This window comes from Orcinus orca, chromosome 17 (genome assembly GCF_937001465.1).
Source record: "Orcinus orca chromosome 17, mOrcOrc1.1, whole genome shotgun sequence".
Lineage (NCBI taxonomy): Eukaryota > Metazoa > Chordata > Mammalia > Artiodactyla > Delphinidae > Orcinus > Orcinus orca.
Window position 1 is genome coordinate 71516556 of NC_064575.1, and position 27447 is coordinate 71544002.

General features: G+C 37.3%; 1 protein-coding gene across 6 annotated transcripts in view; it reads left to right on the plus strand.

Annotated features, from left to right (window-relative positions):
• The window catches only part of TBC1D31 (TBC1 domain family member 31), a 61732-nt gene that overhangs the window by 29063 nt on the left and 5222 nt on the right, over window positions 1–27447 (plus strand). For 4 of the 6 annotated variants that reach the window (XM_033419866.2, XM_033419864.2, XM_049700528.1 and 1 more), the window contains 14 exons: window positions 349–525; window positions 4763–4842; window positions 4921–5067; window positions 5408–5541; window positions 9497–9630; window positions 9946–10125; window positions 11115–11353; window positions 11612–11764; window positions 12778–12913; window positions 17787–17879; window positions 19861–19923; window positions 20442–20582; window positions 21700–21894; window positions 22719–22842. In XM_033419866.2, coding sequence (XP_033275757.1) covers window positions 349–525; window positions 4763–4842; window positions 4921–5067; window positions 5408–5541; window positions 9497–9630; window positions 9946–10125; window positions 11115–11353; window positions 11612–11764; window positions 12778–12913; window positions 17787–17879; window positions 19861–19923; window positions 20442–20582; window positions 21700–21894; window positions 22719–22842 — 1996 coding nt within the window. The remainder of the gene's footprint in view (window positions 1–348; window positions 526–4762; window positions 4843–4920; window positions 5068–5407; window positions 5542–9496; window positions 9631–9945; window positions 10126–11114; window positions 11354–11611; window positions 11765–12777; window positions 12914–17786; window positions 17880–19860; window positions 19924–20441; window positions 20583–21699; window positions 21895–22718; window positions 22843–27447) is intronic. The other 2 variants (XM_033419865.2, XM_049700529.1) reach the window with 1 other exon arrangement.

The window sequence follows — 27447 nt, forward strand, 5'->3', positions numbered from 1 at the left end:
CTTCTCTGCAGCAGATTACCGCCTTACTACTCACTTTATCATACAGGTGTAAAAAATGGATTGATACTGTATGATTGAGGCCAGCTTTCAAGGAATAACTAAATTCTGTTTATTGTTGTTAATCGTGATCTTTATTACATTGCTCAAAGGAATTCGGCAGAAATTTGCTTTGATTCGTTAATCAACAAGGAAACATTCTTGGACATTTTATTTACACTTTTTGCCTGAAGGATAATTATATCTATTAAGGCATATTACTAAATTGAGCAAAATACATTTTGTAAATTATATGTTAACAGGTCTATTTTCCAAGGATAACCACTGGATTTCCCCCCCCCCCACTTTTAGCCACCTCCTCCTTTAGTGAAAGTGATTGAAGATTTGCCTAAGAGGAAAGTGAATTCTGGTGATCTTAAGATGAAAGTAACATCAGGAAGAGTACAGCGGCCAGCAAAATCAAGGGAAAACAAAATACAAGCTAGAATATTAAAACAAGACCTGACTGGTAATTTTGAAAATAAAAAGGTAAGACTATATTAAACTTTCGTTTGTCGTGGCTCTGCTGTAGACAAGTCTTATGATTTCTAGACCATCATCATTCTTCCTTCTCTTAGGAATTAAAGGAAAATTATGGAAAAGAAGCAAGTTGTAACTGAAATTATAACATGCTTTTAAAACTTTTTAATATAAAATTAATACATGTTTATGGGTTTTTTTTAAAAGTCAAATAAAACAGTATAGAATTGCACTGTCCAATATGCTAGCCACTAGTCACATGTGGCTAATCTGATTTGAGATGTGGTATATGTGTGAAATACACATCAGATATTGAGATTTTATTATGAACAAAAGAATGTAAAATATCATTTTTTAAATTGAAGTGTAGTTGATTTACAGTATTATATTAGTACAAAATAGTGATTCAGTATTTTTATAGATTATACTCCACTTAAAGTTATTATAAAATATTGGCTATATTCCTGGTGCCGTATATCCTTGTAGCTTCTTTATTTTATACATAGTAGTTTGTACCCCTGAATCTCCTACCCCTAAAGAATGTACAATATATTAGTTAATAATTTTATGCTAATTATATGTTGAAATGATAATATTTTTATTACATTGGGTTAAATAAATGTATTAAATTTGATTTTTACCTGCTGCTTTTGACTTTCTTTAACATGAAACTTAAATTATATTCTTTAAGAAAACTTAAATTACATTTGTCTCTTGCTTATCTGTTAGACAATGCTAGTATAGAGGTTGTAAAGGGAAAAGAACAAAAGCATACTTTTCTTCCTCCCTGTGCCCTAGCCCACTCTTCATTGCACTCCCCAGTGGTGACCATTGTTAATAGTTGTTGATGGGACTTCCCTGGTGGCGCAGTGGTTAAGAATCCACCTGCCAATGCAGGGGACACGGGTTCAAGCCCTGGTCCGGGAGTATCCCACATGCCGTGGAGCAACTAAGCCCATGCGCCACAACTGCTGAGTCCATGTGCCACAACTGCTGAAGCCGGTGTGCACCTAAAGCCCGTGCTCCATGACAAGAGAAGCCACCACAACGAGAAGCCCGCGCACAGCAACAAAGACCCAACACAGCCAAAAATAAAACAATAAAATAAAATAAAATTTAAAGAAAAGATAATTGTTGATAACCTTTCAGAAGTTTTCTGTGTATAAACATAATGTATATCTGTTACCTTTTTAAAATTTTTTTACATAAATGGAATCATACTATAGCACTGTTTTATAACTTGTTCTTATCACTTAACAGATTGAATATCTGTTTATATTAGTGCATGTAGTGCTACAACATTTTAAAAATATTTGCATAGTATTGCATTTATGGATATAACTTAATTTATCTCACTAGGATTCTGCTGACTGGCATTTAGGTTGTATCGTCAGTCTTCTGTTAATACAATCTGATGCAGTGGATATTCCTAGGACATTTGAACAAACGTATCTGTAGAAGTAGAATTTTTAAGTCAGAGCATGTGCATAAAAATTTTGATAGTAGTAGAATTACCTATTTCAGTCAGTTTTATTCTCTTCTTTATGTGTATTTTTTTGTATTTTCTTAATTTTCTGCAAAGAGCGTATATTGCTTTGGAATTGAAAGAAAATATGCACATTAATAGACAACCTGCTAACACTTTCAAGGACTTTCAAAACTTTTTATTGACAGTTAATCAATCATATGCATAAAAATGCACAGCTCAGTAAATTTCTACAGACTGAATACACCTGTGTTATCAGCACCCAGATCAAAAAATGGACCATTCCCAGCACCCTAGAAGCTCCTCTGCTGCTCCCTTCCAGACACTTGCCCCCTTACCCCAAGCATCACTACTCTCCTCCCTTTTAACACTGTAGATTAGTTCTGCCTTTTTTGTACTTATGTTCATTGGATCATTCAATTGGTACTCTTTTGTTTCTGGCTTCTTTCATTTAACGGTATTTTGGAGAGATCCATGTGGTCGTAAACCATTCATTCACAGCTGTATAGAATTCCGTTGAGTGAATAAACCATGCTTTATCCATTCTGCTATTGGTAGGCATTTGGGTAGTTTTCTAGGTTTTTTTGCTATTAGAAACAGTGCTGCTCTGAACATTCTAAGGCATCTTTGTTGAGCATAAGGACATGTTTCTGTTGGGTGTAAACCTAGGAATGGAATTACTGGCATATGGGCTATGCATATGTTCAACTTTAGTAAATACTGTCAGATAGTTTCCCAGGTGGTTGATTTAAACAATCCATATTCCCACCAAGAGGTATCTGAGGGTTCCAGTTGCTTCATATTCGTAGCAACTGTTGGTATTTTTCTCATTAATTTTAACCTCTTTTCTTCTATAAGCAGTTTTAAAATGTGAAACTTCCCTCAAAAGAAGAATGTGTAAAGTGTTCATTAGAAACTCAGTGCCCAGGAGGCTGGTTATAGGCACCCTTGCAAAATTCCAGACTCCACAAGGAAAGCAGGTGTTCAGCATAAACCACAGTGTACAGTTTAGGCGCCGTGAGCCGCTCCTGTTCGTTCTGGAGATAGTGGGAACTTCCTGGAAATCCAGATAGCTGGACACCAGACAAGGGCCAACCTTCAAGTGGGCCTTTCTAAGGGTAGCAGTCACGGACCTGCCATGTTAACTCTTCTCTGGACATATTCATATCCACATTAAGAAATAGAGTATTCCCAGTAGCTCTGAAGTCCCCTGTGTGCTTGTCCCCAATCGCATTTCTCTCCCTGTCCCATAGATGTAACCGTTGTCCTCACTTTTGCCTTATGTCCTTGGCTTTCCTTATAGCTTTATCGCCTCTACAATGTAACCCTAAACAAAATACTGTTTAGTTTTAAAAAACTAAGTAGCAGGCACAAACCTAGCTGTGTAAAGGTTGGGCGGTATTGACCCTATTAGTTGAATGTGTTTCGGAGACATGGTCTGGCTTCAGCTTTCCTGAGAGTTCACAGGAGCCTCTTCTGAGAAAACTAGTGTGGGCATGGTGATGATTGACTTCTGGGAAATAAAAGTGACACCACGGTCTGGGCATCTGGCAGCCCTTAGTCTGGATCAAAGTTGGAAGCCCTACAGAAATATTGTCTGGGAGTGGGCGGCTTCTAAAAACCCGTAGCCAGTTCTAAGGAGTAGGTCAAAGTAGAGTACTTCTGTGGGTGAAATGCCTGTCCTCGACTAATTGTGGCATCAGGACATGGAAAGGGAAGTAGGAGCTTCATCAGCTCATGGTGAAGACAAAAGTAGATGAAACTCAGGCCAATCCCCCTGGGCATTCTGACCTTTGTTTAGAGAGGCTTCAATGGCAGCGGGTGTCTGGGTGACGACAGTGAACAGAGACAGTGAACGTGTCTCTTTTATGGATCGCATGGCTCCAGTCTGGGCTAGTTGCCCTTAATGTCTGGTGCATCGCTCTCAAACGGGGCTCTTCATTCACCATCGTCTTGGGCTGTCCCTCACCTCCCTCTTACACTTTGATTACCTGTTTCTTATGTGGTGAAAAGAGCACTGAACTAAGTCAGAAGATGTGGCTTTGAGTCTTGAGCCAAGACTCAACACATGTGTGATCTTAAGCAAGTTGCTGAACTTCTCTGACCTTCCCATTTTCTCAAAGAAAGGAAGACAAAACATCTCATCTGTTTCATATAGTTGTTATGTTAGGCTTAAACGAGATAATCTATGAAAATGGCTTTATGATCCTAAAATCTATAAAATGTTTTTCCATTAAGATAAAAATTGACTTAAAAGTTAAAAGTGCAAAAAAATAAAAGAGATGGAAGGATCAAGAGAGGAAAAAATTATCCAGATGCATTGCTCTTGCTACAGGGATTGACAGAGGAGAGCCCATGGGCCCAATCTGGCTACTCAAGCTAAGGATGATTTTTATGTTTTTAAATGATTGCATTTTAAATGGTTATATGAGTACCTGCCTAATATGCTTGATTCTGCCTCTTGACCCACAAAGCCTAAAATATTTACTCTCTGACCTTTGACAGCAAAAGTTTGTCAAACCCTGTTACAGGGTAAAAAAATATGTCATAAACTTTATCTGCTGTGTATATGCATACTCAAGAGAGAGAAAGATAGTGTGTGTGTGTGTGTGTGTGTGTGTGTGTGTGTGTAGAATTCCATGATATAAAATATATTTTACTGTGTATTGTGTTCCAAAGTTGGAAAGCCACTGTGGACTAGATTACCTTTTCAGTTTTAAGATTATGTCACTTATTGATACTATTTTTTTTTCTTTACAGAATGAGTTTTCAGATGGATTAAACAAAAAGCGTTTACAAATCTTATTAAAAGGCTATGGTGAATATCCAACGAAATACAGGTAAAATTTAAATTCTTGCATGTTAAATCAATCTTATTCCCCTAATTTTTCTTGGTTAAAATTATGTTTTAATTTCAGAATGTTCATTTGGCGCTCTCTGCTACAGCTGCCTGAAAATCATACTGCATTTAGTAACCTTATAGATAAAGGTATTCATGTGGCATTTCTCAACCTTCAGAAGAAATACCCCATCAAAAGTAGGAAACTACTCAGAGTATTACAGAGGTATGTATGTTCAGTATTTTGCAGTAATGTGTATCTCCCCCAAGATATTTATTAATTACAAATGGGAAAATGGTGATTTCATAGTAGAGAAACATAGCAGACACCTCCTTAACCAAGTAATCAAATTTAAAATCACCAGTAAGAAATCCTATCAGTGTGTTGTACATCACTTTTGTTGTATTCTTGCCGAAAACTTATAACCTCAGTCTAATCGTGGGAAAACAGACACACCCGAATTTCACCACATTCACCTTCTGTTTCATTTTTCATCATGTGAATGTATTATTTATTCAAATAAATTTTAACAAGCCTTTCTGCTCTTGCCTTATTTTATTCACAGAACCCTCTCCGCATTAGCTCACTGGTCCACCATCTTTAGTGATACACCGTATCTTCCACTTCTGGCATTTCCATTTGTAAAATTGTTCCAGAACAACCAGCTCATCTGTTTTGAAGTTGTTGCTACTCTTATAAGTAAGTAAATAAGTAAATAATGAAACCAAGAGTAGATACTTATACATTTTCCGATACCTTTGCAACATTTAACAATTCTAGTGTGAGACAGTCAGAAATAGAGCATAAAACGGAGAGTTTGGACATTTATACATAAATAAACCTTTTTACTTACATTGAAGTTTGGATGGTTGCATTTTAGAAGATACTGTTACAGGCTAGATTTTGTTAGTGAGAAGGAAGCAGATGTTTCACTTATTGAAAGTCAGTTATCATTCATAAGACTGCAGTAAGCATGTAAAGCATTTAGCACAGGATGCGTAATGTGGCAGGTGTTGGCAGTTACCCCCATTCTCATCAATCATAGCTAACATTTAATGAGAACTTGCTGTGTACCAGGTACCATTCTAAGTGTTTTGCCTTTATTAACTCATTTAACCGTACAGCAGTCCTGTAGGGTAGGTGTTATATATTATTATTCCCTTTTTATAGTTGAGGAATCTGAGGCACAGAGAGCTTAAGTTCATGATTAGGTTCATGACAGAATAAGGATTTGAACCCAGGCACTCAGAACCTAGAGCTGTACTCCCATTGTGTTACTGCCTCTTCATTATCATCTACACTAAAAAGTGAGTCATTTTTTTTTCATATTAGTAAAATCAGCTAAATGGTTAATGAACTGGATCCAAATTAAACCAACCTGGTTTAACAAAAAGAACATTTTTGTACGTATTTTTCTTGTACAAAGGAGATAAGCACTTAACTATAACAATAAAATTCTGAAAAGTAGAAATAAAAAGCTCCCAGTGTACATATTGTGAATATTTTAGTTTACTTCTCTTTACAGATTTTCGTTCATTTTATTATGCTGTATTTGCTTTAGTAAGTTTTTACCAATCATTGGAGGAAATATAGGAAAATATACAAAAGAAAAGAAAATTCATGAATATTCCTCTTCCTCAGAAACAATCTTGATGATATATTAATGAATTTCTTTTAAGAGCATTTCCCTAAATCATTAAATATCTTAAAAAATATAATTTATTGCCTATATAATATTTCATCTTATACCATAATGTATCCCCCAACTGTTAGACTTCTAGGGTTTTTTATTTTTATAATTATACTACTTTTATTTCATATGATATATACATTTCTCTTATTTGTATACACTTTGTAAACATTTTATTTATTGTAATTCTATAATGTACATGGTCTAGTTTAATGTTTTATTGTTGGACATTTAGGTTGTTTCTAATTTTTATGTATTAAAAGTAACAATGTTGTGACTAGCTTCACATTCATAAATTTATAATAATTTCTTTTGGTTGGAGTCCCAGAATTGGTATCATTAGGTCATAAAATATGAATATTCTAATTGATCCCACTAAAGGGTAGTTTACCCTGTCAATAACACTAAGAGTTTTAAAAGGAAAAGAAACAAGAACAAAAGATGAACAATCCAATTTAAAAATGGGCAAGGGCTTGAATGGATGTTTCTCCAAAGAAGATGTACAAATGAGCTACTGAGCCCATGAAAAGATGCCCAGGATCATTAGTCATTAGGGAAATGCAGATCAAAACCACAGTGAGACACCACTTCATACCTACTAGGATGGCTGTAATTTAAAAGAAAATAGGTGTTGGCAAGGATGTGGAAAAATTGTAACCTTTGTACATTGCTGATAGAAATGTAAAATGGTGCAGTCACTGTGGAAAACAGGTGGTTCCTCAAAAAGTTAAATATAGAATTACCATATAACCCCACAGTTGTACTCCTAGGGATATCCCCCAAAAAATTGAAAACAGAAACTCAAATAGATACTTGTATACAAATATGTTTGTGGAGCATTATTCCCAATAGCCAGAAGATGGAAACAACCCAAATGTCCATTAACAGATGAATGGAGAAACCATATCTGTATCTATACAGTGGAATATTATTCAGCCATAAAAAGCAATGACATTCTGACGCCTGCTACAACATGGATGAGCCTTGGAAACATGTTTAGTGAAAACAGCTAGACACTGAAGGACAGACTTATGTGAAATTTCTCAAATAGGCACAGAAAGTAGATTAGAGGTTACCAGGGCTGGGGAAGTAGAAATGGGAAGTTAATGCTGAACAGGTACAGAGTTTCTGTTTGGGAAAGGATTTTGGAAATAGTGATGGTTGCACAACATTGTGAATAGAATTAATGTCACTGAATGGTACACTTAAAAATGGTTAAAATGGCAAATTCTGTTTTACCACAAGAAAGAAATAAAGCAAGTATACCTAATTTAGAGTAGGCATGCACAACTATATCTTTTACTTCCAGTAGAATCTTGTTACATAGCTACGTATGATTATATACTAAGGAGATTGATTTTTCTCTTCTGAAACTGAAATCTAAATCTAAAAGATCCATGACAGTCAGCATGAGTAGCTATGGATTTTCATCAAGGGTCTCAAACTAGTTTTAGTCAACAAACTGAGCTTCAACTAAATGTTAGCCCTGCTTTGGGATAAGCCATTGTTTTGGCTTTCAGGTTCCAGTCTAGTTGGGGCCAAGAAGAAATTGTGAAGGAATATAGTTACTTCTATGTATAACTTGGAATATGTTTATAAAAGTCATTTTTAAGCACTCTTTAGAGTTCCTCTTATAACCAGGAGGAAATTCTTCAGGTTTAGTGAAGGGCCTCCACACGATGACCATTTCTCTTTGTCCTCCTCTCAGTCAATTCTGTCTCTAGATCCTCTACCCATACTTCTGTGTGGTGGCACCTAGCAGAATACAAGAGGAGACGTTTACTGTATAAAACAGGGTTTCCCTCTTGCTTAATTGAAAAGTTGTTCTATTGATGAAGATTAAATATAAGAGAGCTTTGTGTATGTGTGTGGTGTTTTAAAATTCCCAAAACTAGCAGTGTCTGGGACATCATAGGTACTTACTTAGGAGAGGTTGGATTTTTCTGTTAAAGTTAACGTATTAAGAGCAGCAGTTAAAGAAGCTGAAATGTTTCTTTTAATGCTTAGTTTTTGCAAGATTTTATTTATGACTTAAATATTAACTCAAATCTAAATACTTAACTAATAAATGAAATAATGGAATAAACCATGTGTAATCCAATATTCTGATCAGACCATTTGCTAATTTGAGAAAGATCTTATCGTCAAAACATGAAACCCCAGCTCAGTATTTAAAATAAAAAATCTGAATTTAATAATTATGGCAAGTTGTGGTGGTTGGACATCGGTTCATTGAGCAGTGAAACTGATCATCTTCCTAGGGTTTTTGGAAAAGAATGTTTTGGGGGTTGTGCTGGTTACTAAGTGAGAGTGAGTGAAAGTCAGCCTGAGAAGCCTCTTCAGTGGAACGGATTCTCCTTTCTATTGGCTGACTTTCAGAGGACACTGCTGCAGCTGTCACTGATTGGTTGGTTTTCAAAGTCAAGCTTACTGAAACAAGTTGTCATTGATCAGTTAGATTTAAAACCAGTCCTGGTGACTCCCTGTTACCATAGCTATAGAACACTCTTTTCCTAGAAATGGGACTCTTTAATTAGGAATGAATTTTAGTAGATTTGAGGAGATTGCCATTTAACATTGATCACATTTTATCGAAGGCTTAAATAGGGACCTTTTTTAGGAGAGGGTCATCTTGTTAACCAGGAGAAATCTAAATACATGCAGCACACAAGCCAGCAGGAAACAGAGCCTTATAGCTACCATCAGGAATACTTTGGGAAGGTTTGTTTGTTTCAGTTGACACTTTCTCGTTGACTGCTCTGAAGAAACGGGACTATTCTATAAACCTAAAATACCGCGGTAACATGATGGAGTTTTAAAATCTATTGTTCTAGAATTTAAAGGGTTATGTTTTCCTTATTAATGGGCATGTTGAGGATATAAAGAGTGGATACATTTAAGAACTGCAAAGCTCTTTGATGATATAGAAAGGTAAAGGTAAATTTTCAATTTTTTTCTTCATAGTCAATTGGTGTCAACACTGGTTTGAATATTTTCCTAATCCTCCTATCAATATTCTTAGTATGATAGAAAATGTTTTGGCATTTCATGACAAGGAACTCCTGCAACACTTCATAAATCATGATATAACTTCCCAGGTAAGAAATGTAAGGTTTTTAGAATAACAACTTATTTTGGAAGCTAACATTGGTTCTGGTATAAATAAGACAGTATTTTCTTGAAAGAATATAATAAACATACTACTGTTATGCTTTTAATAGTATTCCACTTTTTTCTTCATTAAACTGCTTTCCTGAAAGTCTGTAAAGAAGAGCCAAAATTAGAGTAGTTCTTTTCATAGTTATGTTCTTAATATGATTTTATAAACCAAATATAAACCAAATGAGTATATTAGCAATGGCTGTTATGACTTTTCCCTCAAGAAATAATATATTTTTTCTTATTTATTTTAGCTGTATGCATGGCCTCTTCTTGAAACTGTGTTCTCAGAAGTACTGACCAGAGAGGAGTGGCTAAAATTATTCGATAATGTCTTTTCCAACCATCCTTCATTCCTCCTGATGACTGTTGTGGCCTACAACATATGTTCTAGAGCTCCTTTGCTCAACTGTAATCTTAAAGATGATTTTGAGGTACATATCCTTGTTCTTAAGTAGTGGTTCTCAAATTTCATTTATTTCAGTTAAAAATCCACGTATTTATTGAGTACCTGCTATATGTCAGGTACTGGTGCCAGGTGGTAAGAATATAGCGGAGAATAAGTTATACCACTGCGTGCTGGCCCTTACATAGCTGTAGTCAGTCATAGCTTGACTACTAGTCCTAAAATCATAGCTTCGGAGAAGAATCATGATAATATTGGAGTTTTGTGCTTTTTGCCTGTTTAAAGGATGTTTAACAGTTGGGTCGTTGTTTATTCTGTGCATGATTTTATCAGTGACCCAGCTGGTCTGGGATAATCTAGATGCTTATTACACATGCAGAATGGTAACTGAGAATTTTGAGGCCAGTGGCTGAAAGAAAGCATTAGAGGTAGTTTTTAAAGGGAGAGGTTCTTTTGGTAACAGGATAAGTTAAGTTGGTTTTGTTTGTTTGTTACTTATTTTGTGGTTCCTATCAAATTAAACTCTCTTTTTACTTCATGATCACAAGATGCGTACATACATGTATGTATGTGTGTGTATTTACTAGAATTTGGACCTGCCAGCAGAACAAGATAATGTGGAAACATGTCAGATATTTTTTAAAAATCAAGGTTATTTTCAAAGGCTAATTTAGTTTTGAATTTACCTATTTTGGATTTTGAAGAAAAAAAATTCCAGTAGAAGAATTTATTTCGTTGTTGAAGCAGTCTTCTATTATGAAGGAAGCCTTCATTTTGAGTTAACATTTTAAAAGTTTTATTTCAAAATTTCATAATATGGTTGTATAAATTTATTTTTTTAAATATGAAACTGGATCTTCATTTTAAAACTTGGGTTATGAAACTCTTCAGTGAATTTGCAGAAAAAAAAAAATCCTCTTAAAGATAAATTCACATTTACATGTTTAAACTCGTTTTAGTTCTACATTAATTGCTTTACTAGGTCAATCTCAATTTAAACACCAACTTTTCTTACAGTATTTTTTTCACCATCGGAATAACCTGGATATAAGTGCTGTAATTAGAGAAGTTTATCGTCTCATGGATACCACGCCCACTGATATTCATCCAGACAGCATGCTTGATGTTTTTGTGGCACTGACAAAAGGGCAATACCCAGTATTTAATCAATATCCAAAGTTTATTGTGGACCGTCAGACACAGGAACGAGAAAGAATAAGAATAAGGGATGATGAACTGGATTACTTAAGAGAGAGGTAATCATGCAACGGTTGTTCTTTGATAAAAACAAAATCTATTATAAACAATTTTTGTGAAAAAGACATGTAAATTATTAAGTTGTATAAAATCAGAGTTTGAAGGATGGAAATATCTTTAAAGGTATTCTTGCATATGGAAGTAAAACAGTTACATGTTAATCAGGCATACATTTTGTGTTTTGTTCGTTCTTGGACTTAAATTACTCAGTTTTCTTATTTGCGTTTTGTTATAATAATAAATATTATCTACTCTAGGCAGGCAGTTGAAGACATGCAAGCTGAACTAGACCAGCAAAGAGTTGAAGATGAAGCTTGGTACCAAAAACAGGAACCACTTCGTAAAGCTGAAGAAACAAGGAGAGAAACGCCCTTACAAGAGGAGGAGATGATGATACAGCAAAGACAAAAGTATGTTTAACACTTTGAAAAAAGCTGGACATCTGAGTTATTTTAATAATTTTTATTTCTTTCATTGTTATGAAATTATATATAATTATATAGTTTCACTTTGTATAGTATTACCCAGCTCTGCTATTTCCATTAAGCAAATGTTTAAGCTAATAAAAAGAAATTATAATACATTTTTCAAAAAATTGGCATATAGTAAACTGTAATTCTAAAGCTATACTGAGTATAATATAACTTGCTCTGATTATTCAGAAGTAATACAAGATCTAAGGCACCTTTTACGGTGGGCAGAAATGCCTTGCAACACAATGCTGGGTAAATCATCTTTAGTGGAGTATAATTTTTTAAATTGTGTTTTAAACATATCCGTGTGACCTGAAAATGAAACATAAAATGATTGTCTCATTGTACATTTCATACTTTGGAGGACAGGGAAAGAAGTATTAAATGCTTATTCAATAATACATTAATAAGGCAAAATGTTTAAATTAGTTAAGATCATGGGATAAGCATTGAGATTAAGGCTAATTGTTGGGAAAATCACTTCTGTAAGTGTTTGTTGATTCTTATTTTTGGATAGGACTATGAAACATTTCTGGTGTGAATTAAAAAAAATTACTGAACTGAGCCATCAGCCTTCTAAAATTCTAAAAGAATAAGCATACATAATCTTTGGTAACATTGGAGTATTTGGGGGCCGCCTTTTCTCAGATAAAGGATATTAATTGTATTGAGGTGATCTGAGTAGTAGACCTGTTAGAGAATTTTTGAGTATGAAGAAATAGCCAATTGCATGTGGACTTGTCACTTTCATGAATGCAGGCTTATTTTGTAATTGAGCGTTTTCATTTATATATTATAAAAACCCATGTTATGATAGCACCAGTTGAATTGGGAAAGCGGACCAAAATAGGTGGCAGGCCTTTCATTGTTGTGAAACATAATATTTTTCCATTTAAATACATATTGGGAAATGATTTTATTTATTCCTCTTGATGTATTTTGTGTTTAAGACTAGCTGCTGTGAAAAGAGAGTTGAAAGTAAAGGAAGTGCACTTACAAGATGCTGCAAGAAGGCGTCTTCTGCAGCTTCAGCAAGAACAGCATGAAATGGAGCTAAGAAGACTGGATGATGAAATTGAGAGAAAGGTTTATTATTCTTAGTTCTCATACATTATCTCCATTAACTCTTATTTAAATGTAACGAACACCTTCAAGTTAAATAATATTCCTAGAGTTCACAAGGGATACTAAATAGCCCCTTCAGTTTTATGTAATTCTGCCCTGCCCCCAGCTATTCTTATTCTCTTTTATATTTCATTAATGGTTAAATGTTTTAGAAATGCCAGGAAAATGGGTCAGGTTGACGAGTGTCCTTGATGACTGTCTCTTTTAGAGAAGTATCAGTTAAGCATGAAGTTAATTGGAAGTAAGGGAAAAGCTCCTTTTTAATATAAAAATTTACACATCGCCAGTCTAGAAAGATCTCCATTATAAAATATATGGAGTTAAAATGGACCTTCTCCACTCTTCTCTCATTTCATCCCCAGAGATAAATTATTTTAAAATGGCTATATATCTTTCTTTTTTATGGTTGCATAGTATTCCATTATATGGACATGTCATAGTTTACTTAACTAATCCTTTGCTGTTGGACATTTAGGTTGTTTGCAGTATTCTGCTGTACAAAACACTGCTAGATTGTGCATTCTCGGTACAAATCTTTGAGTAGTTGCACACATATTTTTGTTGAATAAATTCCAAGGTATGCCAGATTGTCCTCCAAAAATGAATCCACTTAGGTATTTTAAGAATATAAGAGTACAGGCTTCCCTGGTGGTGCAGTGGTTGGGGGTCCGCCTGCCGATGCGGGGGACGCAGGTTCGTGCCCCGGTCCGGGAGGATCCCGCGTGCTGCGGAGTGGCTGGGCCCGTGGGCCATGGCCGCCGGGCCTGCGCGTTCAGAGCCTGTGCTCTGCGGCGGTGGGAGGCCCGCGTACCGCAAAAAAAAAAAAAAAAGAGAATATAAGAGTACCGATACCCTAGTCAATTGGGAGTGCATCAGTCTTAATATTTGCCAGTCTGATAGGTGATAGGTGAAAAATGGTTTTGTTTTTTGTTTTTTTTTTGCTAATGATGTTAACTGTCTCTTTATTTATTTATTTATATTTACTTTTTCGGGGGGTACGCGGGCCTCTCACCGCTGCGGGCTCTCCCGTTGCGGAGCACAGGCTCCGGACGCGCAGGCTCAGCGGCCATGGCTCATGGGCCTAGCCGCTCCGCGGCATGTGGGATCTTCCCAGACCGGGGCACGAACCCGTGTCCCCTGTATCGGCAGGCGGACTCTCAACCACTGCGCCACCAGGGAAGCCCAGTCTCTTCATTTATTTATCTTCGTTTGTAGAACTAAAAATTGCATATCTAAATCGTTTTTCCATTTTTCTACCAAGTTACTCTTTTTCTTACCAATTTACACAGGCTTTTTTATCATTTGGGGCAGCAGCGTCCAATAGAAATATGATGTGAGCCACATGGGTAATTTTAAGTTTTCTAATGGCCACATTAAAAAGTAAGAAACAGGTGAAATTAATTTTAATAATATTTAACTCAGTATATCTGATATTATCTTTGCAGTATGTCATTAGTAAACATTGTCATTGAGATGTTTTACCTTTTGTTTGTACGAAGTATTCGAAATCTAATAGTCAGTTTATACTTGTAGCACACCTCAATTAGGGCTAATCACATTTTAAGTGACTCAGCAGTTATATGTGGCTATATTGCTTGCCTCACAGCATAGAGTCAGGGCATTAATCCTTTTGTCTGTTGAGAATGTTTTGCTCGGTCTGTGTTTCTTGACTCTTAAGAATGTTTGCAGTGTCTTTTTTTCATTATGTAAAATATTTTAATTTTTGGATAACCAACTTCATTAGTTTTTTATGACTTCTAGGTTTTCTGTCATGTTTATTAACCTCCCCATTTAAGGTTATATTACCACTTATGCCTATTTTCTTCTAGTTCTGTAGTTTTCTGTTGTTTTTTTAAATCTTTGATTATCTTTTTAATTATTTATTTATTTATTTATTTATGGCTGCGTTGGGTCTTTGTTGCTGCGCGCGGGCTTCCTCTAGTTGTGGCGAGCGGGGGCTACTCTTCATTGAGGTTCGCGGGCTTCTCATTGCGGTGGCTTCTTTTGTTGTGGAGCACGGGCTCTAGGCGCTCAGGCCTCAGTAGTTGTGGCATGCGAGCTCAGTAGTTGTGGCTCGCGGGCTGTAGAGCGTGGGCTCAGTAGTTGTGGCGCACAGGCTTAGTTGCTCCGCGGCATGTGGGATCTTCCCGGACCAGGGCTCGAACCCGTGTCCCCTTCATTGGCAGGCGGATTCTTCACCACTGCGCCACAGGGAAGTCCCTAAGAGTCAGCAGATTATTGTGTGCCAGCAAATCTGACCCACCACCTGTTTTGTTAAGGCTCGTGAGTTACAATGGTTTTAACATTTTCAGTAGTTAAAAAAAATCGGAATCAAAGAATAATAATTCATGACATGAAAATTATATTAAATTTTTAAAACATGAAATTCAAATTTCAGTGACCATAAATACAGTTTTATTGGAAAACGATCACACTTACTTGTTTACATATTTCTTTGGCTGCTTTCGCACTACAACAGCAGAGGTGAATAGCTGACACAAACGATGTCCCACAAAGCCTAAAGTATTTAACTCTGAGACCCTTTACAGGAAAAGTTTGCCAGCCCCTGATGTGTCTGAAAATTGAATGTAAGGAATGAGTTAGGAACCAAGCTTACTTCTTTCCAAAGGCAAGTCAATTTTCCCAGCAGCATTTGTTGAATATTAGCAAAGTCATTTTGCCAGCTGATGGTTATTAAATGTTCAGTTCCCTTATAAACTTGATCTCCTCCTTTGCTGTCTATTCCTAAGCCAGCACCACACTGTGTGAATAACACCTGTGTAATGTTTTACTAATTAGTAGGCCTAATTGCCATAATTAGTGTGCCTTTTAAAGGGTTTTCTTGGGGGCTTCCCTGGTGGCGCGGTGGTTGAGAGTCCGCCTGCCGATGCAGGTGGACATGGGTTCGTGCCCCGGTCCGGGAAGATCCCACATGCTGCGGAGCGGCTGGGCCCGTGAGCCATGGCCGCTGAGCCTGCGCGTCCGGAGCCTGTGCTCCGCAACGGGAGAGGCCACAACAGTGAGAGGCCCGCGTACCGCAAAAAAAAAAAGAAAAAAAAAAAGAGTTTTCTTCAGTATTCTCAAATGTTTATCATTTCAAATAGACTTTGAAAATTTTATCTCTCCCTCTCTCTCTTTCTCTGAATCCCCCCATCCTATTGGAATTTTTATTAGGATTGCATTGAATTTGTAAACTAATTAAGGAGTTTCAAACTTGCTTTTGATAAAGTAGTAAATATTTAAATTTTTCTTAAGATTTTCATTCATCTATATTAATAATCTATTATCTCTTTTTATAGCATGAGATAATACTTTGTTTTGTTTAAAGCCAATTAACTTTAAGTTGGTTTTTAAAATCCATGATTTCTTTTAACTATCTCGTCTAGTAAATGAGGTTGGTAATTCATTATTCTAGAAAATCTATGTTCTTCCCCAAAAGTAATACAGGCTTAGAACTCTGATCTCTTTATTCCAAACCCCTTTGAGATAGTGGAAGGCGGTTTTTTTGGTGAAAGAATCCTGTCAAGTCCTTTCAATGGCACGATCTGGCCTCTGCCTCCCATTCCAGCCTCCTGCCCTTCCATCTCCCTGGTCTGATAGTGAGCTCTGACCCTGCTAAATAGCAGAAGCTTCTCTACTCACCGTTCAGGCACCAGCAGGAAAGGCAGCTTGAGTCCAAAGTGACACGTACAAGTGACACAGACATCTGTTAGTAGCAAGCAAAGTTGATCTGTTTTGCTCTGGTACATAGCTGTTTGTATCTCTGAAAATTCATGAGCAAAAGAGCTTCTGTAATTGAAATTCCTAAAAAGCATTATTTGCTATGCCAAACGTCTCCTCCACCTCTTAGCATTGTAACTACTCTTGCCTCATCAACTCAAGTATCCCCACCTCTGAGCTAACTGCTTTCTCAGGAACCTCTTTAAGGTGAACTGGTTTTCCGTCCGTGGTTTTTTTACTCCTTGGATGCATGTCCTTGCACATCCCACTATACTCTCATTTTTACTGTTTGTTTCTCTGATTATATGTATTTGATAGTTTGTCTACAATATCTAACACTTTGCCTTATGTGTGTAAGTAGTCATGCAATCATTAACCGTTTACTGGTTGGATGAAATGATTAGGTTAGATGCCTCATGGGTTATAGTTTGTTTTGTTTTGTTCTGAAACACATATCATGTTATTCTCACTCCTAAAGGATGAGCATTTTAGGCAGCCAAGTATTTAAGACAGTTCCCAGGAGTCTCTATCTAGAGTTCCTGATCCAGATCCTCTAGTGTAGAGGACTGAAAAGCTCCCAAGTAATCAGATTTCGAGAAAGGTGAACTTTAAATTGGCTAAGTCCAAGCAGGGCACATACAGGCTCAACAGTCCACAGTAAATTTTAACTTGAAATTACTAGTTGCCAAACCGAATTTAGAAAAGTATAGAAGTTTAATCAAAAAGAACATTAAATAAATGTTATATCGAATAAGATTAAACATTTTATATTTTTATCCACTGTGAATTGCAATTGCTCAAGTTTTTCTAACTCATAATATGGCTAATGTAATATGGAAAGAGCTGCCATCTGTTCTCCCAGTCTGGGCAGATGAGCATATGGTAATTGTGTTTTCTTTTTTAGAAAATTATGCTTAACTTTAACTCAGACGTTATTTCTGGATTCCACAGTGAATGTTAATAGATTGGCAATTACTCTGGTTTCAAAAACCCAATACCTCTTATTTTAAATGCATTTAGCGGGTTGTTCATATCACAAGATTACTTCATCTATTAAACAAAAAATATTTTTGTAAATTATTTTTGGTATTGACAGTCTGTTATTTGGCCGTAGGTACATATGAGAGATCGAGACATTGTTGCCACAGCCAGAGACCTAGAAGTGAGACATCTGGAACTCGGATCACAAAAGAGCCTTCACGAGAAGGTATAAATCAACAACTTCCAGCAGAAGAAAAGCAGAGTTTGTACGAACTCTTTTTAGACAGTTTATTCAAAGTTTTTTAATGTTCATTTTATTTTTTTTTTTCAAGAAGAGTATAGTGTTATCCAGGATTGTAAGGTAGCCAGAATGTCTGAATGCACAGTTTGTTGTAATTCTTTAATTCATGTTTCTCTTAACAACTTAGTCTAGTGTCTGAAGCACCAGATGTAAGCCCCAGATTTTGCCTCAGGATCTTTTACTAACTTACTAAGTTTCCTCATATCTGTGTAATACTGACTGCAGAATTACCCCAGTACTTCACAAGGATCCTACAAGGTAAGTCAGGTAAGAGCTGTAAAGCACTCGAAATTTGAATCTTCTGGAATCAAATCAGCAAGGACCTACTTTAGCACGTATAATTCAGTTTCCAAGACACTGGAAACTTTCTTACTGCTGTAGATATTTTTTGTTGGGGAAAAGCATTATGTTACTCATTTATTTAATGTTGAAACCACGTTTTCACTTCCTTCAGTCCTCTTAAAGTCAGACTGAGTTTGAAATTAGCGATAACTACAAATACATAACAGGTAACATGCATATGATTGTTGCTCACATTAAATAAGATTTAAAACATAGCATCCATTCATAACTACAACACTTTAAGTTTCTACACTGAACTTTTTCTAAATCTGACCCCCAGGAATTTACACTGAGTCTCCTGTGATTTTGATTTACAATTCATTCATTTGAACTAAGCTTGAGGTTATTTTTTAACTATCTTTTCTGCGGGGGAGGTGGAGTGGTGGCACCGGGGGCATGATTTCAGAATTAACAGAAATTTTGCAAGAAAATACTAAAAATTTCAAAGTGTTTTTCTCTCAGATTCTCAAATATTAACATTTTGCTAAGTTTGCATTATCCTTCTCTTTCTGTCTATACACACACACGTTTTTTTTCCTGAGCTGTTTGAGTTGCAGACATTATGCTCTTTTACCCCTGAATACTTCATTGTATATTTTCTACAAGGAATCCTTATTACATAATCACAGTACAGTGATCAAAATCAGCACATTAACATATTATTATCTGTTGTATAAACCGTATTCACATCTTATCAGTTGTCCTAAACATGTCTTTTATAGCAAAAGAAAATCTAAGCTACTCCATTTGTTTCAGTTGTCATGTCTCTTTATTCTCCTCTCAGTTGGAACCACTCCTGAGTCTTGTCTTTATATTTTATGACACTTATACTTTTGAAGTATATAGGCCAGATAGATTGTAGAATGTTCCTCAATTAGCATTTGTTGTTTACCTGTTGACTAATATCAAGCACCTTTTCATATGTTCATTGTCCGTTTTTATATCTTCTTTGGAGATCATGTGGTTAATGTCTGTTTAAAGCATGTAGGGCCATACTTTCTTGGTTTTTGTTATATCGTGTAATTTTTTGTTGAAAACTAGCTATTTTAAGTAAGAGGACATTTCTGGAAATCACATTCTTTTCTCTCCTGAGGGTTTCTTGTTGTTTCTTTGCTTAGTGACTTTTCTGAATTATTCTGTAAAGTATTCTTTGTCATGCATAGCCACTGAAGTCTCTACTCAGGTAGCCTGGTGACTAGACAGAGATTTCCTTAGATCCCTTGAACCAGAAAGCCTCTAGTCTTTGCCGAGAGGCACCGTGTGCATCATTTTCGGGCACACTTTCAACACTCAAGTTAGATAGTTTACAACTCTCTTAGATTTCACTTCCTGATTTTGCAAAACCTCAGTTCACCAGAGCTGAGCGCTTAGGACCTTCTCAGGTCTGAGCATTCACACAGCCCTTGGCACGCGCACATTGTTTACACATGCACACGGCCTTCTGAAGTCCCTGGAATCTGTTGGAGCATTTCAGAGCCCCCTATAGGTATCTGATTCCCCAGCTTTTCCTACAAAGCTTTTTGATTGGCCTGTTGTTTGCTCTGTGATCCACTGCCTTGGACAGTCACGATGTTCAACAGTTTCCCCTGATGGTTTTCAGCAGACATCCCCAGGGAAAAGGCTACAGGTGAGTTATGAGTCAGGTCAAATAAAAACAGCCTTGAAAGTGGGGTCTTCCAAGTCAGATGGTGACAGTTCTCTGGGAATGGGAGTTACAAGGACCTCAACTCCATTTTGTCCCCTCCGTTGGCTGCCAGGCTAATGATTTTCAAAGCTAATGGCAGAGCTTAGGGGTGGCTGGAATAGGAATAGGAATAATGCAAGTTTAAAATGCCATAAAGTTCGTCTTTCTTACTAAGATTCAGCCATTTTTATGAATAAATGCTCCCCAGATTGCTGTAAGCCTTCAGTTTATTTCCAGAGTTCTGAAAAAAGTTTGTTTTGCCAGTGATCTCAGTGCTTTTATAGATGAGAGAATTTTCAGAGGTCCTTACTCTTATTTCCACTGATGTCACCACTGTTTGCTTTACTTTGAAAATTAGATGATTACAGTTTTGGTATTCTGAAAAAGAGCAAAGACGTTTTTGTGTTCTAACATCATTATTTTATGGATTGGTGATTTTTTTAAAATGATTTCTTTAACAGAATCTCACTAGAAATCAAGAAGCTATTGCAAAAGAAATGAGAGAAGATGCAGACGCCAATAAACGAAAAGTGGATCTTGAAGATCACATGTTTCATAGACCGATAGGAACAGATCAAACTCAGAACCAAAACACTCAGAAGGTAAAAATATGATGAATTTAGTGTATCTATAGAAGGAGGAATTACCATCTGCCATTCTTTTAAAAGAAGGAATTTAATAATGAACTCTATAAAGTTAATTTGTTTCTTTGCTTCAGTTATCACAGTTCCTAGAAATTCACATTATTTTATTTAGAGGCTACTTACTTCACTGACAGCCATATACATGTGTCTTTTATACTCTTAGAGAATTTCAAGACTTGGAAGAAAATACATAGGGAATAACTTTATAACTTTTAGTGCCCTCCATTGTTAAGTCTCCAAAATTATCCCTGAGTGGATTAGTTGCAAAACATCAGGTCTCTGCCTGGTATATAAGCCAGCGTTTCCAAAGTGTATTCTGTAGAATATCAATAACTAGTATTAAATAAAATGGGGATGACACGTATTGAAAACGCTGTCTTACAGTTAGGTATTTCCATGCCAGGTTTGAGGATATGGCACATTGTGAATCTTTAAGAAATTTTCTTAAACTTATCTTATAGAATTTCTTGCGGAGTATCCTTTCAGAAATGCTGGCTTAAATGAATGGAAATAGAATTTGAGGGCTTCAGCATAGAACTTTGTCAATTATCCCTTTAACGAAATGGTAAGTGGGTCTGTGGCAGGGCCTGGCCCTGTTCCAAAAGCCAGGAATGGTGTAAGATTTCCCTACCTTCTGTTCTGTCCCTTGGCTTCCCCCCCAGAATATCCCCTCCCCCCTTTTTTGTCCTTATAGGCTTTTGTCCAGTCTGTAAAAACAGGTTCTTCTGACTCCTTTTCAAAGGACTGAAACATAGGAATTGTTTAATTCCACCCATCCCTTAGCCTAGAAGTTCTCAACCTTGGCTATACATTAGAACCACTTGAAGAGCTTTCTAGAAGTACCAATATCCAGCTGATAAAGAGATTGATTTAGTTGGTTTGTGGTGGAGCCTGGACATCAGTTTGTTTTAAACACGTGGTGGAGCCTGGACATCAGTTTGTTTTAAACACTGAGGTGATTCTAATATGCAACCAGGGTTGTGAACATCTGTCCTGGACACTTGGATACGTTGAATGGACATACCGTATTTTATGTAGTCTAAACTTGTTTCTGAAATTTACGAATTGTTCTTAGTTAATTGAAGAAAATTTGGCAAAAGCTGAACAAGCATGTCTAAATACTGACTGGCGAATTCAAGCTTTACATAAACAAAGATGCGATGATCTACACCGAAATGAATGTTACCAGGAAGTAGCCAAACTGCTTCGGAAAAACAGAAAGAAAGAAATGGAAGTATTAAATGCAGTGATGGAGGGGGAAGCTAAAAAGGTAAGAATGGTGTTATAAACTTCTTGTTATTAATCATTTAAATCTTGAAATAGTACATAATCAAATGGCAATAGCATCAAACCACATAATGTGTGTTTGAAAAGATCTTAAAGATGATCTAATTTTAATACGTAGTGCTCAGAGAAGTCCAATGTTGATGCCACCTAAGAATGACTAAGTTTCTTTCTCAGTTGCATTAGTGTCTCAACTTCCCAACCTCGTGGATTTGTTCTAGCTGATTGTATAATATTACTACTTTAATTTACCTAATTTTTTATACTAGCAACGTAAAAGACTTTGAACAGTTAGGAATTATATGTAGCTATTAGTAACAAAAACCAAAATAACAGTAACTATAAGCAAGATAGAAGTATTTTTCTTTTTCACGTGAAAAGTCTAGAGGTGGGCAGTCCACGGTTGGTATCCTGGCTCCAAGGTCATCAGAAAAACTGCCCCCTTCAACCTTTCTGCACTATTTCCTGGAGCATGTCTTTCATTCTCATGGATACCTTTCCATCCATTAATTTTAAAAACTCAGTCCCATAAGGTTTGAGATGTGAAATGTATTGAAATGAATTATTTCAGTGACAGTTGGGACCTGTATGGCACTCTGAGGAATTGAATAGTAGGGACGTCAGAAGTGCCTCTGCTTTCAAGGTTCTTCAACAGCCTTGAGCCAAGACAGGCACCCAGATTCCCTAATACCAAATAAATCCTACGTGCCTTGGAAATATAAAGTAGAGGAGACAAAAGGGGCTACTTCACTATAGGAACTTGCATTAGCACAAATTTATGTGATTTTTTTTTCATTTATTTGTATTTAGCGGGAGGAAGCTGAAGAACAAGACTTTCATTTGAAATCAGAAAAGAAAGCTGCTGCTCCTTCAGATGCCTCTAGAAGGTGTTTCCTAGAGAATGAGATACACGCTCAACATCCGTGTCATAAAGGTGAGCATCGTGAATGCTTCTCTCTCCCTTCATGGTGTTAACACCTTCATTCATTTACTGTGGTCTCTCATCACGGATAAATCCCTGAGATGTATTTTGGCACTTTTAGTCAAATTAGTGCTCAGTTAAAAGGGTGGGATGAGGAGGTGGGGCTGTTTAAAAAAAAAAAAGCGGGCTTCCCTGGTGGCGCAGTGGTTGAGAGTCCGCCTGCCGATGCAGGGGACACGGGTTCGTGCCCCGGTCCGGGAAGATCTCACATGCCGCGGAGCGGCTGGGCCTGTGAGCCATGGCCGCTGGGCCTGCGCGTCCAGAGCCTGTGCTCCGCAGCGGGAGAGGCCACAACAGTGAGAGGCCCACTTACTGCAAAAAAAAAAAAAAAAAAAAAAAAGCTCCAATTAAGAAAAATTTCTCAGCCATCCTGTAGAATTGTTTTATTCCACGGTCCTTGGCATCCCCTTAATGTACTAGACTATGATTTGTTCCCAAAGTGCTATTTCTAGTAAATTTTAGTAAAAATGTGTGCTTTGCCAATAGCTGGTCCTCAGAACAACAGTTTATTAAAGTAGCACAAGGAAACTTATTATAGGATCTAATCAAACATTAGGTTTTGGTGCAAGGCTTACCAGTGGCATTCGATGAAGAATCGAACTTTTAATTTAAAATTCTTGGAAATTCCCTGGCAATCCAGTGGTTAGGACTCAGCGCTTTCACTGCCGTGGTCCGGGTTCAATCCCTGGTTGGGGAACTAAGATCCCACAAGCCCCACGGCACGGCCAAAATAATAATAATAATTTAAAATTCTAAAATAGAGTACCTTTACAGGGAACTTCTGTCTTACTATATCTTGTATTGTTTCAGTCTTTTATAAAATGTTTATGTATTACTTTTTAAAATAACAGCCTTACTGATGTGTAATTCACATGCCCTACCATTCACCTATTAAAAATATACAATTCAACAGTATTATGTTACCATATATTAAAAAATATATTCAGAGTTGTGCAGCCGTCACCACGATCGATTTTAGAACATTTTCACAGCCCCAAATACACCCCATGGCCATTTGCGGTCACTCCTCATTTCCTGCTACTGCCCCCAGCCCTTGGCAACCACTAATCTCCCCGTTTCTGGAGATTTGCCTATTCAGGAAATTTCATACACATGGAATCATATGCTACACGGCCCTTTGTGTCTGACTTCTTTCACTAGCATGATGTTTTGAGGTTCAACCATGTCGTAGCATATATCAGTACTTCACTCCTTTTTAATGCAGAATAATATTCCATTGTATGAGTATTCCACATTTTATTTATCCATTCATCAATTGATAGACATTTGGGTTGTGTCCACTTTTGGGCTTTTATGACTAATGCTGCTCTGTGCCTTACCTTTGTCATTACTTTTGTAGTGCACAGATTGAAAAGCAAAAATAGAGGTTAGGTGCTATCATCATTTAATTAGGCTGCTTTTGAAACCCCTCATCACCTCTCACGCTTTTGGGTTTAGGTCCCAAATAGCGCCCGGAGCCCTTGGGGGAAGTGGGGAGCAGAATGTCACAAATTAAAAGACACAAACCACTGGAGCTGCCACTTCTCCCTAACCCTGTCACACTTACCCCAACATTAGAAAGAAAAGAAATTTGAGACTTGGAGAACCTACGAATTTAGAAATGGAAAAGGAAAGAGACTGCAAAAAGCTCCCTGCGTCCGTAGTCTTCCTACATGTGGCCCTTCCGCCTCCAGGGTGCCTTCCTCCCAGGCCACCTACGCTTTTTCGACGTTCCTAAATTTCACCAATGAGAGATAGTTTGGTTAATAATCATTCATTTTTCAAAAGGCAAATGTGTAAGGATTTGATCATCGCCTTAATCAGGGTGTATAGATTAAATCCGTGTCACTTAATCCTAAAACTGGAGGCTAATCAGCTATAATTAGGAGAACGGCATGTTGACTGCAAGTGCTCAGCATTGGTTTGTCACTCAGAGCCTAGAAGCGAGGCACCAGGAAGTAGGAAGCAGGTGAGTGTGCCAACGACAGATCATTTATTTATATTTGTGCCTAGTGTCAATCTTTATTAGCAATGGGGGGGGGGGAATTCTTATCGTTTCCCAAAAAATAGAACCTTCTGGACAATGTGGGTGACCCTCACTGCTTCTAAAATCCTAGGCCCATAAACTTAAACTGAATAGCGAGTGATGTCTTATAAAATATTAGTCCAGATTTTTAATGGGCAAAGGATTTGAACAGACAGTTCTCCAGAGAAGATGTACAATGACCAATACACGTATGAAAAGATGTTCAGCTTAAATTAGTCATTAGGGAAATACAAATCAAAACCACATGAGAAAACATTCAAATTAAAAATAGATATACAGTGAGATACAACTTCACGATCAGTAGCATGGATGTAATCCATTAACAAGTGGGGGCAAGGATCAGAGGAATTGGAACAGTGCTGGTGGGAATGTGATGTGGTACAGCCACTTTGGGAAACAGTCTGGCAGTTCCTCAAAAGGTTAAATGTAGAGAGACTGTATGACCCAGCAGTTCCACTCCTAGTATATACCCAAGAGAACTGAAACCATATCCCTACAAAAACTTGTACATTGAATGCTCACAGCATCATTATTCATAATAGCCCAAAAGTAGAAACAACGCAAATACCCATCAAATGAGGAGTGGATAAACAAAATATGGTATATCCACACAATGGAATCTTATTTAGTGATAAAAAGGAATTAACTACTGATTCATGCTACAGAAGGGATGAACCTTGAAAACCTTATGCTAAGTTAAAGCAGCTAGACCAAAAGGCCACATGTTAATATGATTCTATTCATGAAATGCCCAGAATAGGCAAACCTGTAGAGGCAGAAGGGGGTTAGTGGTTTGTGGGTGGGAGGGGTAGGGGAGTGGGCCACTAGTGGGTAAGACGTTTATTTGGGGGATGATGAAAATGTTCTAGAATTAGTGGTGATGATTATACAACTCTAAGTATACTAAAAACACTGAACTGTACCCTTGAAAGGGGTGAATTCTGTGGTATGTGAATTACCTCAGTGAAACTTATTTTTCTAATGACATTCGTAAACGCTGGTTGCCAGGTAGGGCCACTGGACCAGGTTTTAAAGCGACTGGGCCTTGAAGAAAGGGAAGAGCTTAGAGCAATTGGAGGACATTTCAGGGAGGGACGATTTCATGGTGTGGTGCAGGAGCCCAGGCTGGATGTCGGGAACACCGGGTTCTGGTTCCAGCCTCATGGTCAACGAAGGCAGAGTTTAAAGAATCTTAGCCAGAGTCAATAAGCTGTGTATCTCTGGTTAGTTTATTTACCCACTTGTGTTTCATTTGTGCCTATTAAGAAATGTTTACTGGTCTTCAGTTTCCTCATTTGTAAAATGAGAAGATTATAGACTAGGCGATTTTTAATTTTGTTACAGTTCTCACGTTATATTACACCATTTTCTAACCACTGACAGTCTGTGGGTCCCTCTGAGGCTCTCTCCCAGAAACATGCACATACACGTACACACACACACAGCACTTTCCCATAATCATTTTTGTGGATTCCCCAACCAAACGCCTCCATGAACTCCTTGCATGAGACAGAACTTGTTAAAAGTAATGAATCAGTGGCAGAGACTTGCCTGTCGTGGTGATTCAGGTTAGGCCAGCTGGAGCAGAGAGCTTCTGTACAAGAATGGTTAAAGATATCACTGAAGCATGTAGGTGATGGGGACCTTCAGGCTGAGCAGTGGGCTTCATCCTGTTGACCAGCCTGGCTGCAGAGCAGAATGGCCTGCGGAAGACAGAGTACAGGGCTTGCCTCCTGGGCAAGGAACGTGGTTAGGGAAAGGAAGGAAATTTAGTTTGTACCTTTTTGTTCCTTTCGAATTTTGTGAGGTACAGGTAATACCACTTCAGTAAATAAATACTAATTTTAAATAAGAAGAATCACTTTTGGGGCTTTAAAATAAATACATTAAATGAAGGAAAAAAGCAAGTTGTAGTGCAAAAAAGTATAGAAAAAAGAACTTTCACTTTTTACTGTACTATTTATATGTTCAAATTTGTTACAGTTAGCCAGTGACTGGCAATCTTTTGATACATACAAATTTTTTAAAAAATGCATAGTCAGGACCTCACATTTAATTCTGTAGATTTAAAAAAAAATGGAAAGGGCTTCCCTGGCAGCGCAGTGGTTAAGAATCCGCCTGCCAATGCAGGGGACATGGGTTTGATCCCTGGTCTGGGAAGATCCCACATGCCACAGAGCAACTAAGCCCGTGCGCCACAACTACTGAAGCCCACGTGCCTAGAGCCCGTGCTCCACAACAAGAGAAGCCACCGCGATAAGAAGCCCATGCACGGCAACCAAGAGTAGCCCCCGCTCGCCACAGCTAGAGAAAGCCTGCGTGCAGCAACGAAGACCCGGTGCAGCCAAAATTAAATAATTTTTTTTAAAAAACCGGAAAGCTAGATTTTTGTTTTAAAGTTTCACAGGTGGATCTGCTCAGCAGTGTTTGAAACGTTGCTATAAGCAAAGGGGGGGAAACCACTGGCTGTGTGATATTTACAAGACGGCATTTAATTCATCCTCCCCAAT